The 12,884-nt window shown below is 38.0% G+C and overlaps 1 protein-coding gene across 7 annotated transcripts in view; it reads left to right on the top strand.

Moving 5' to 3' along the window:
• ARHGAP21 (Rho GTPase activating protein 21) overlaps positions 1–12,884 on the top strand; it is a 120,147-nt gene that overhangs the window by 27,332 nt on the left and 79,931 nt on the right. Inside the window, exon 1 of one of the 7 annotated variants that reach the window (XM_054818556.1) lies at positions 6,949–7,065. The exons of the other annotated variants lie outside the window; for them this stretch is intronic. Within the exon in view, the coding sequence (XP_054674531.1) occupies positions 6,982–7,065 (84 nt within the window). The 5' untranslated portion in view covers positions 6,949–6,981. Of the gene's footprint in view, positions 1–6,948; positions 7,066–12,884 lie in introns of those variants that run through there. 7 annotated transcript variants of the gene reach the window in all.

Here is a 12,884-nt window from a genome sequence, read left to right as displayed (position 1 = left end):
TGTGCTGTTGGTACCGAAGGCATTAAAGTTGATGTGATTTAATTTAGATGCTTTTACTGGAGGTGGGGGGAACCTCCCTGCTCTCTAACCTGATCATGGCTGCATTATTAACCACTGTGTACAGTATGTCTTCTAGAGATGCACATGTCATTTGACACAATTAGTAATGTAGCCTATAGTTGTTGTTTTCACAAGGACAAATTCAGTGGTGGTGGTACATTATAGTAGCAATAAGTGTTGCAGTATTTTTTTCATGCTTTGGTTGGAAATGAAAAAATTACCATGGAGAGCAGGTTAAAATTAAGTCATGTTGCATTTCTTCAAGTGGAAATGATGTAAAATAATCAGGTGAATAGTACTAATGTAATTTAAAATGCAGTTAACAAATACACTTGTGGTTTTAGTTTTTCTTGGGTTTGCTTTTTTTGTCCTCTTAGAAGGATACTGAGAATAAATGAACACTGAAACAAAACTGATACAATTGTGTGGACACTGGGTTGGACAAACAGGAATTTCCACAGGACCATATCATGTTTCTTTTGTCATCCAGGATCTTGCTGGTGGAAAGCAAGTGATGTGCTCTTGTGAGACATTGAGCTGTAGGTAATAGTGATGATAGCTTGAGAAACCATCCGTATCCTCATGATGTTGATCTCATTAACACTGTAAATGTTACAGAAGTGCTTAATGGTATCACAGAAGTATACTTTGCATAAGAGTACATATTGCTTGTATTTCTTATTCAGTCCTCACCAAATTTGGCTGTGCCTTTCTTAAGTAGAAGCTTGCTTCCGGTTTCTAAAGATTGCCTGCTGCCTTACTAGAGTTCAATTTGGGTACTCAGATGCTGTTTTTTCTCCAATATATTAATTTTTGTGGAGCAGCATACAAAATGATACTTTCCTGTAGCTGGAGTTGGTAAAAAGTCAATTCTTATTCGGATACCTGATCATTGTCTGAAACAAAGAAATCTTTAACTGAATAGGTCAGATAAAGGGGAAGAGAAAATGCATCTTCTGTCATATCCTAAACAGAAGTTGGTTAGAGTAGGGAAACACCAGACTAGTCCCCTGAAAATGGCTGAGGCTGAAATCCAAGGAAGAGAACAGTACTTCAGCTTGACTGGTGAACTGGTAGCTTAAGAGAAATCGAGTTTTCTCTGTCGCAACTCAAACTAACTCTTGACAGGTCAGTCTTGCTATCCTTTATCCTTCTTGGAAGCATACAGGATGATGGTGAAGTTGTGGATGCAAGAGGATTCTTGAAGAGTTAGGGAGCCAAGCTGATGAATAACTCACTCTGCTTAAGTCTTTAAAAATGTTACTAGAACAGCTGTATATGATTTAGGTATTATGAATTTGTTTGCGGGGGGGGGTGTGTGTTCACAAAATCACAAAAATACATTGTTTAATTCATCTAATGAGCTTATATGTTTACCAAAAATATAAGGTGCATTCGTGCAGAAGAAGAATGGCAGTTACGCTAATCTCAGTTACTTTCTTTGGCCATTAGTTTCTGATCAAAGAGTGGTAAGTCTTGTGTACGTCCTTAGGTTTTTGGTACTTGGACTTCTGGGAGAGTTGTAGCAGACTGGATACGAATGTGTTAGCCTGAAATGGTACTGTGCCAGCTGTTCTAGAGTTACTTTTTTTTTCCCTAAGGATATCTGTTGTGTTTCTAGTTCTATTAACTGTATCACATCTTAAAAAGAAGTTGATATAGGGGGAAGGAAACACTCCAAGGGCTTTTTTTGTGGCTTTTTTTAAATATGGAGAGAGATATGGTTTCTGTATTTATTGTTTTTTCCTTTTTTAATGTTAATAGCTTTTTGTAACAATTCCAGTAATAGGAAAGAATTCAGAATGGAAATCATATTTCAGCCTTTTCCTGCTCTTGGTTTGTAGGAACTTTTCTCATTGTCGATCTTGTGAGCTGAGCAATGGAAATACTCTGTTTTTTCAGACATGCTTTTCCTTTTTGTTCTTGTGCACTTCTCAATTTCATTTACTAAAACAAATCAGATTTCCTCTGGAGCTTCACTGTCGTCATCATCAGTCTACACCTGTTGGTAACCTCTGAAATATATTTCAGTTGCCTTTGAAATTCTTTTATTAAGTAATCACTGTGTACAACTGTGGCTAATGGTAGCAAAGGGGATTGACAGGTACTGTAAAAGGCTGCTACCTCTCCTATATTTGAGATGACAAGGATGAAAAAAAATATCTCGTCCTTCCTAGGAGCTTGTAACTTCTGGTGGAAAATAATTGCTTTCCAGATTTGAAAAACATCTTATCTGATGTGGAAGAAGGGAGGAACCAGTGAAGATGGTAGGAATCAATGAAGATGGTATTTATTGCTTTTGTGCATGCATACTTTGTTTTATTATTGACGTCATTAAAATATCAGTACAAGGAAGAAAATATTAGTTGTTTGGTGTAGAGTACAGCAAAGCCTTTGTTGTTGCATTGGACAGTAGTGCCACTGAAATTCCTGTTACTGGCTCCAAGCGTGCTGTTTTCTTAACTGGATAGATGAAGTCGTAACTAAGTTTGCTTGTAATGGGACTTTCTCAGTTCACTTGTGTTCTCAGTCCAGTCATCATTTTCTGAAGTATGTTTTCCATGCCTGACTCTTAAAAGATGACCTTAAAGAGTAATTTTTTATGCATTAGCATATATAAAGATTGACAATGCCTTCTTACACAGGCATATTCTCTAATGATGATTTGACTAGAAACAGCTTAATGGAAGGGGGAGGCAGGGGAAAGGTTTTCTTTAGTATAGGATTTACCCTTTCAGAGAATTTGGTGCTCTCAGTTCTGAATGGCATCTTTTTGGGATGCACTTCAGTGTGCTGATGATGTGGTTGACCCCTGTGTACGGCTTGCATATTTGCTTAGGTACAGAGGTGTTAGGAAATGAAAGCCCTTCCTCTCTGTAAGCATGAGCTGTGTTTTCTGTTTCAGAAAGGTCACTGCAGTTTTTAGATAGAAGTCTAGATACCTGAGGGGCATATTTTTTAGGAAAATCTTGCCTCTTCTCTATTGTTCCTTTTTTAACCTTCCAGAGCTTGCATACAAGACTGACATTCTGAGAAATAACGAGTTGAGGAAGTTATGTTTCTGATCTGTTTTTAGCTTAGTTACCTCAAAATACTGAGATCCTAAACCTGCAGTTTTTAACACCAGAACAAAAAAACATTAGACTTTGTGACAGACAGTCTTTTGAGAGGACTTGGTGCTTTGGACAGCCTTTTACTTTTTTTAGTTAATAAATTGTGTAACTGAGCTTCAGCTTGATTGTGTTCTTGGAATTTCAAGTGGCCTCTTCATTTTTTTAAATTTTTTTTTTAGGGGAAGGAAGACTGACCAGCAGTAGAACTTCAAAACCTGGATGCCATCATCATCTTTTTTCTTTCTTTCTTTTTTTTTTTTTTATATTTGGAATCAAAACGCAGTGTATGAGAAGGAACCCTTTGGGCAATTGGACGTTGGGACCTTTGGAGCCTGCTAATGCTGATGTGTGTCCTCTGTCATTCACCAGTTATGCAATGAGTGCATCTTTAAATGCTTGGTTGGCATTTTTATACTCCAAATTGGAAATTCATTGTGGGCCCTTGCTTTTAAATTTTGGGCAAAACTTTACAAACTTTTAAAAAGTTTAAAATATTTACAACACAAATTATTTAGGTTTTGTATTAAACTTTAAGGAACGTGTTAGTAAATTGAGCGTTGAAGACAAAAAGGGAAGCCTTCTGTTTATTGTATGTCTGCTTTAAGGAAGTTCCATCGATTCTTGTGTACTTGCATGAGAATCTTCTAAGCAGAATCTCCTAACCATGCTTAGTTAACCATGCTTAGGAGAAATAAATAAGGTCTTTCAAAAAATAACATTAACAGTAAAGAAAGTAAGATCAGAACAGAGGAGTGCTAAGCTAGTGGAATTTAACCTCATACCAGGAAGGAGATTGTCTTATATAAATGAGAGCGCAATTGTCAGGCTGAAGATTATCAGGAACAGTTTTCTGTAATGGCAGGTCAAATTTACATGTACATAGACTGACTTAGAGGAAGAATTTGAGAGGGTCAGGTTTAAGCAATAACCGCAACTTGCTGTTGAAGGTGCTGCTCTTGCAGCAGTTTCTGAGCTCCTTTTATCTAAGGGACTTCAGTAAAGACTCAAGCTTACAAAAAGTTTTATCTTCACCTCATTCTATGCCTATTGGAATTTACAAGCATTTTGATACTGATTTTTGGTGGCAGCTGTCAGGCCAATACTGATTGTTTCTGAAAATGTTGTCCTGCTGCTCTATATTGTTATTTATGTTTTTATCTGCAGTATTTAGACACTTTGTATGAATTGCAGTGGTACATAAGCACTGGACAGATGGGGGGGATTTTTTTTTTTTAAATTTCCTTAAAATAGATTTGAAAATGAATTCCAGAAAGTATCAGGTTACTGATTTTATGGGAAGAGTTGCACAAATCTGATTCTGAGGTGTAACTGACTTTTTTATCTATCATACTGTACACTAGGAGACTTAATATACTGTATGCGATACTTTATTAGGAGTTTGAGTACTTCATAAGGATTAAATACTAACTGATACTTTATGGATCTTAAAGTGGCTAATTGATAATGAAACAGGTCACTGCAGAGTTGTACTAAAATACTGTTTAAGAAGAACCTGATTGATGATGGTTTTAGTACAGGACAGCAATCTCTTAATTTTCCGAATCTCCTTTCCCTTCTTCCCTCCACCTTACTTAGTTGATGACAGTGTTTTTCCACAGTGCAACTAGTGTGCAGCAACCGCTTTTCCAGCCATGTGTAGGCTGCCCCATGCATTCTGCCAGCATCCCTGCACCCGATCCTGTGGGGTGCTGGGTCCTTCCCTATTGCTGTCCTGGAGACTTCGCTGCCTCATCCTGCTCCAGCATCTCTGCAGTAACCCCCCACTCCATGAGACCTTCCCAAACATCCTCCCTCTCCAAGATTTCTCAAGCTTGAATAGTTATGTCTGTGAGGAAGTGTATCTGTTCCACCTAGTAATAGTTGCTAAGCAGGACATTTTTTCTAGCCCCTTGTCAGCACAGGCTGCTTCAGTGCAGACCATTTAATTTGTGCGAGGAGATTTTATTGTTTTAATATCTCGAGCTCTTTCATTCTCTTCTTTTCGGTGCTTTTTCGGAGGCCACATTCATTTTGTGCCATGTTGCACTGATACTACTGGTCTTTTTTTGTAATTAGGTGTTGTAAGGATAATAGAGAATCTCTATGTACATCTTAAAAGGAACCAGAATAGATTTGTTGGACACAACTGTGTCTTGGAAGTTTGCAAACTACTGACATTGTTGAGAAGGGAAGGGGTTGGCTAGGACTCTGGCATTAATTTCCAGGGCCTTTGGGATGAGAAATTAAACCAAGATTTTTCTATTTGGTTTGGTTAAAACAAACGAGGCCCTGTTTGTATAACTGTTTCAAAGTTACAAGCTGCTATATGGCTGCACCCTTTGTTTGACCCTCATGTACAAGTTTAGTTTATTTCCAGGCTGCCTTTACTTCATATTTGAAGTACTTTTCAGTCATTTGGCTGTTACTGAACCAAAGGGTGGACTTGGCCACCTGTTCTGTAGCCGTTCCTCCACACTTTCTCAAGATAGAAAAGTCTTTGCATCCCACAGATGTTCTTCCTTGAGGCAGAGCATGAGTGCTGATGCAAACAGAAGGCTGCCCTTCTCATACGCGTCTCATCTCCCATGTTATCCTTATGCTGCTCTTAGTGAAGGAGCAGCTGAGCCTGGGAATGGGGGGACCCTGAGGCCCATTTTCTGTGGGGCTGTCTCTGCTTGTTCCTCTGCTTCAGGTCAGAAGATTTGGGTTTCTTCTTCTGTCAGTAGAGATATGCTTGGGATCTCAAACACACTTTCAACAAATAACACATTCAAGTTTTAAATTATTTGAGCTACAGCTGGCAGATAAAGCCTTGCCTGTCTGTTTCTGAAGAATTTGTAAGCTAATTGTGGTGTTTAAACTGCAGATTATTGTAAGCTGTTTCTGTGACTAGTCTAATAGTTCATGTAATCATCAGAAAAAGTGTGTATGTTTCTGTGGAAACAGGTTTCCTGTATTTCACATCTTACCTTTGAAAGGCAAGGGGGATTACAAGGTAGGCAGTCAAGACACAGAAGGTGAGGTGTGTGCTGAAATAGGGTGATTGTTTGCAGATCGCAAAAAAGAAATACATAAAGGAAGAAAGAAGCTTCTCCAGTATTTCTGCAGTTTCTCAGCATCCCCCTGGAATTGCATCTTCCATTTCCCTATCAATAGGGCTGTCATCCTTCATTACAAAAGGCAGACACTGTTTCTGTGCAATGGTAACAGTACTCTGATAGGTTTAAAGGGGAGTCTGCTGTTTAAGAACCTGAAGTAGATGAGCCCATGTAATTTTTAAGAAAACTGTGAAGTTTTTCTGACTTTGAAAAGTTGCTCATATTGTGCTGTGTTTATAAAATAGGAGCCCTAGCTTTTGAATGTCATGAAAACACAGAAGCCATCATCACAACTGTGCCTAAGCAAGTTTAAGATTCATATGATAGGAATTACTACACTAAATTGTTAATATTCAGCCTGGTTGTAGTAGCAGCAGAAATGGAGGGGGGGGGGGAGAACAAGCACAGTTTGAGAGTGCTTTTCTGTGTTTATTTTAGTGAAATTTCTTAGGATATTATTTCCCTTTTTTTTTCTTCCCCAAGAATGCATAATTTGGCAGCTTCAGAAATAGTATTTTGAAGAATGTTACGCAGTTCTGTCAGTTTATCTTGTTGAGTTGACACATGGTTGGAGTAGGAAGGGAGACTTGAACAGGAAGGAAGGTCCTTGTTCCTGAATGTCATTACTGCATAGCTCTCATATCCTCGAGGATCGCCCGGACAAAAGCTGAGTCAGAGCACAGCAGCAGCAGTCTGCGCTAGAGCAAGACATGGCCCAGTTCAGGATTTTGGACTGCATGATCAATCACAACTGGAGTTTCATATGTAACCTGTATTGTGCATGGAGTGGTCAGGTTTGTTGTTTCTTATCCTACATATTTTAATATGATTATATCATTTAGTATAAGGGGAAAAAAAGGCTCTGGTTGATCTCTTCTCCTCACCCCCAGTCCTATTGAGGATATAGTATTCAAAATGTTGCCATTTACTAAACAGTTTTCTAGAGTTATTAAGCATACAAGGCATCCTTTGACTATATAATTGGGTTTTTTTAACACTGAGTACTTTAGATTGTTCTCTTAGTCTTAAGCTTTGATGGGTTTTAGTTCATGAATTGCATGAGAAGATTAAATATCACATACAATAAGGGGGAGATATGCCAGGATAAACTGCTTTGTTAATAAATACAAAACTGATTTGGTTTCCTGCTTTAAAAGGACTCAAACATCTTGGCTATTTCAAGATAACTTGATCATGAATATGATTTTTAAAAAAAAGTAGTGTGAGGGGAGGTTGTTACATAATTTATTTTATCCTGTATGTTTAAAAAAAAGTTCCACAGGATGTTAAGCAGTTCTTAATATGGACAGATTTAAGTCTAATTGACTGACTTACTGCAGAACTAGAGGTGAAAAAACAAAACCAAACCTGCCTGGGTTTTGAATGCAAATGTTTTAAAATAGAATCCACTTTCTAAAGGATTTAAAATAGCACTATGCAGTTTTAATACTGCTTTCAAGGTACTCTAGATATTACCTGTATTTCTCATATAACATTCAGCCAGTCATTGAAGAAAATGTATTTTATTCTTCTATAGCATAAGGGGAAGGTAAGCACTTCTTATAAAGTTGCAGTTTCAGTACAATAACTAGAGGCAGGTGATTGAAAAATATTCCAACCATACATAGAAGTCCTTTGAAACATTATGACATTTAAAATACAACCCCTGTATGTCATGTCTGTACTGAAACTTCTTAATCAGGAAAATACATTGCTGTGAGTTGGTTTTTTGCTTGTTTGTTGTTTTGGGGTTTTTAGTGATGCAAAAGCTGATTCACAATATCTGGGGGTTTTGAGTGATCTCCTTAATGTTATAGGTTAAAGAAGTCTCTTCTGTTGAATGTGAAAAATCAGGAGACATGAGGCATTCTTTTAGAGTCTTAATTTTCGCAAATGCTTAACTGTTTGCTTACACACATGTAAGAATTCACCTGTATGGGCAAAATCCATCTGATAGTTGCTTCCCATACTTCAGAAATCAAGAAATAGTAAGAAAAGGCTTGGCTAATGATGTGGGCAGTCCTGTCTTAAATTGAGTTTGATGTAACTAGAGGGAAGGGAAAGGGGGATTGTTTTTTGAGCAGATTGAAGTGAAAGGTTTTAAAAAAACCCCACAAAATAAAACAAAACCCCAAACTAAGAAGAAAAACCAACAAAAAACCCCAAACAAACCAGACAAAACCCCAAAGCCAGGACAGAGGTCTCATAACCTAAAAGCTCTTACCAAGCTGGAAAAAACCCTCAAGCCTTAGATCAATATACTTCAGATTACTTTCATGCTTGAGATAGAAATGTGCTGAACTGTTTGATCTTGCTAATTTTTATTATTAAAGTAGAATATGCAATTTCTGTGTTTGGTTTTGGTGTGTGTTTGGGTTTTTTGTGGTTTTGGTTTTTACTGAAGTAAAGTCCCTGTCCACTATACATTTTAATAAGTTGCTGCTGCTGTTTTTTTTAATTGAAGCTGAAAGTTCATTTATGGGATATTAGAGTGCAGCTACTCTCTTCCTGCTGCATTGAAATGCCATGGCAGAGGGGGATTATGTTCAGGCCTGGTGAGAGATACACGCTGCTTCGTATAGCAATGTTGCTCTCCACATTTTCCACCTAGCAGTGTCCAAGCAGGCTGCTGGTGAGAAAGCAGATGGATGACCTGCGAAGTCTGAAACTAACAGCTCTTTCTCAAGTGTAACCTCAAAGCACAACTCTGGTTTGGCTTATGGTATCCCTGAATTAGCAGAAGTTATGCAGCTTTTTTGGCAATTTCTATCCATCCTGACCCTAGTAAAACATCAGGGGATGAATTACTGCTTCTGAGTTGAAGGCTTGCCTTATGGGAAAACAAGTTTTCTTCTAAGGAGTCATCAGAAATCTATATTCAAGAAGAAAATGCAAACCTACTTAATTGTCTGTGTTACTAATCATTTATCAAATCAGGCTAGAGTCATTCTAAGGATTTCTTTTGTTGTTACTGCCTGACCCCTCACCTGGCATACGTTTCCCAAAGTTTGGTTTTTAAAACAGGAAGCAAACAAGTATGAGAGGCAGGAATATTTTCTTCTGTCCACCATGGTAATTTACATTACAAAATACCTTGCTTTCAAGTGTTAAGATAGGGAACAGTAGATCACAAGTTGAATGGTTGTCTGCTTACCAGCAAAGAGTGTAGGTCATCACTGTGGTGTAACCAGGCTTTTGTTAGTTTGAGGAGAACATACCTTCTCATGTGCTCTTCTCGTTGGTTCTTTGCTGAACATCATCTGGCCTCTATTTTTTTTATCTTATTGCTGCATCCTAACCTCTAAAAGTAATAAAACTGTTCTATCAGCCATGTAAATACGTCAAATCTGGGGTTTCTCAGCCAGAGATAGGTATTCTGCAAAGTTCAGTAGACATACAGTTGGTCAAATTTCATTGCATAGGATGGGCCTGACCATGGAAGTTGTTGAGCTTGGAGGAACCTTCTCATCAAAGACTACATTGATGTACATGAAATTAAGTTAGTATGTTGCGACATTATAGTAGCCAAGATCTCTTATTTCTGGTTTTGTGTTGGTTTTTTTTTAAACTTGAGCTCGTTATTGCAGGCTATATTTTACGTGAGAATGAGATGTTGCAGTGCAAGCCCAGCTTTCACATTGCCTTTTACCCCCAAAACGCAGCAGTACCGCAGCAGCTGCTGCACTGCAGCTATTTCCCTTTCTTCGGAGAATCTCTGATAACATTAAAATAGCTTTTCAGTCTTCCAAATGTGTCACTTGGAGGATGAAATAATAAAAGTGGTTGCATTCTTTCTCAGATATTTCCAGCTGATAACAGTTTTGAAATGTGATATGTTATCTTACTGTGCTCTTATTTCTGTTTATCTGCTGCCTTGGGGAGGGAGGGAATATGATAAAAATCTTGTCTCATAGCAGTGCAGGGTGTGATGTTTTCAGTTTTATTGAGTAAAAGGTGTAAAATCATTGCCGGAAATAGCTGGTGGCTTTACTCATTGTGGGAATTCACATTGCTGGAGAAACATTTTGTAATGTTCAGAAGTACATGGAAATAATTCAGCAACAGTGAGCAACTCAAGCGACAGTAATAGACATGCAAAGACAAGTAGTTCTTAAATTTAAAATAGATTTCTTCTCTGCCCCCACCCCAGTCTCCAGACAGAGATACAAATGTAGATTTAGCCATTTACATCAACCATTCTTGCTGACATACTCAGTGCAAACTGTGAGGAAATACACAGGTCACATCTGATCACATCATAGGTCAGTGTTCAAAAGCTTCTGGATTTGCAGCTAAACTGAAAATCCTGTGGACAACTTTCTCTTCCTTATCCTCTTAGTGATATCTTGTCTCTGGGCATAAAGATTTAAGATTTTTTTTCAGGTTAATGACTTCACAGTCCTTTTTTTAAGCATTATAACTTATATAACTTTTCTTCACAGAAAAAGCTGCTTTCTCTGTTGTATATGCACAATAGATCACAAATTTAGGGTTTTGAAATAATTTAACTTGGGTGTTTGTATATGTGGCTTTGCATCTGTGTATGCTAGTATTTCTTTATATTTTTTTGTTACAAAATCCAGGCCTTCTCACTTCTGAGTTTAAGGCTTTTAAAACTTAAAGTGCGTTGATTTGCACGTTATATAGTATGTTCAAATTAAATGTCTTGAAACATGGGACTAGGATTATACTTAAGTGATGAGTTTGTCTGCAGGAGTTTATTAATAGTTTCTGTATTAGAAAGCTTTAACATTCAGTAGCTCAAGTAGCATATTTAGAGGTTATTTTTGAGGAGGAAAGCTGTGTATATGAGGCAGTAAAGAATCTTGACACATTTGTCTTACAAGTTTTCTGTTTCGAGCCATGTTCTCTGTCTTAAACTTCTGAGAAGTTTAGGCTTGATACAAATAGTTCTTCTCTCAAGTCAGCTGTTCTTAAAACTCTCCCTTTTGCAAGCAGAGTTAGACTCTGGAGTTACAACTTGTGACAGTTTGGATTTTGACATTGAGGGTCAATTCCCTGATCTTCCAAAAGCTTCCTTTTGCCTTTGGGCAGGTCGGAGACATTTCTGTTGTACATGAAGTAAAATCTTAAGTAAAGCTGAAGTATTGCAGAATTGAATGATCTTAAGTCTTAACAGCTTGAACTATCAGCAGGTAGGAGGATGCATTTATGCAGATGAAGCGGTGTGGCTGGTCTCTAAATTATTTCATTTTCTTGTTTTTATAACAGGAATGGAGCGTATTCTGTTTATGTTGGAAAGTTCAGTAGCTAGTAAGAGAAGATCAGCCTCATACCTACATTAATGTGATAGAGAGCAGGTGTAAGGTGTATTTTTGTCCCACTGCTGAGCCCACAAAGTAAAGCCCTTACTCGGCCTTGTAGCTGCATCATGGAGTAGCCTAGTCCAAGCACAGAGGTTTGCTGTAGGGACAAAGAGGCTGTGGAAAAGCAGGTGCTCTCCTGGGTGGTTTAGCCAGCTTTAGCTGTGTCCCTTGTAGAGTTGATAATTTTTTTTAAAACCAAGACATAGCCTCTGGCTACAGTGGAGAAAAAACAGTCTGAACTGAAGGAAATGTGCAGACAGTTTCAGAGCTGACATTAGTTTAAAGCCGTGGTGCATCTGGTTATTGAAATGGTGTCTCTGCAGGTCAGGTTTTATGCTCTGTGATGATTTTGTTTTTCTTAATGGCTTCTGCAAAACTATTTCACATGTAAATGCGTAAGTTATAATAGTCTGGTGAAAGTGTAGTGGAAGCTATGTGGTATGTTGTGTGTTTCATATAGTCCATGCTATTCTAGAAAGAAAACAAGAAGTACAAACTTTGAAACTCATTCCTGTTTTTGCAGTAGTGTACTTAGCTAGTGACACTGGTGTTTCTTATTGTTCTCTCCCCATTTGTAGGAAGCAGAGTGGGTCATGGGGTGGCTCGTATTCTTGGGCCTATCAAAAAGTTCCCATAGGCTGAAATAAGCAGTGCAAGGCAGCCCTTGACAGGCAGTCACTCTGTGCAAACCACTCTCTATTACTGCTGTCAGACTGCTGAGAAGGTTCTTTTATCATGCATGGAGTAACCTCAAACATTGCTTCAGTGCTGCACGGTAGAAGCATGCTTTCTTCGTCTCCTGTCTCTGATATTTCCAGATTAGACCGTAAGGTGAGGACAAAGCATTTCCTATTCTTAACAAGCAATGACAGAACAAGAAGAGAAGGAAAAGCTTCAATTTAGCTAAATTAAGATCACGTGACATTTTGCTGTTATGCTACCAGCCCTGCAGATGTTTCCTTTCTTTCCAGTTTAAGGATGTAGCTGTTAAGAGGGGAGGCTTTTGCTAATGAGCCTATAAGAAAACAAGGAAGCTCTCAATTTCTTTTTTTTTAATGTTTTTCTGACTAAATTTAATACTATGAACTGCATGTTTTTATTGTAAATACCAAATGCAAGATATAAACAAAAACACATTGTGAAAATGGTTCGCATCTCTGTCCTATGAAGTCCCTGTAGTTTTTACTCTGTTGCTTGGTGCTGTTGCTCTGGAAGTACAAGGCATGATCTAAACTGAAGTGCAATTAAATAGCTTTGAAAAGAATCTTGGTAAAGCAGTACAGTTT

This window comes from Grus americana, chromosome 2 (genome assembly GCF_028858705.1).
Source record: "Grus americana isolate bGruAme1 chromosome 2, bGruAme1.mat, whole genome shotgun sequence".
In the NCBI taxonomy this organism is placed as follows: Eukaryota; Metazoa; Chordata; class Aves; order Gruiformes; family Gruidae; genus Grus; species Grus americana.
The sequence above is the reverse complement of the archived record's forward strand: the minus strand, read 5'-3'. Positions and strand labels throughout refer to the sequence as shown.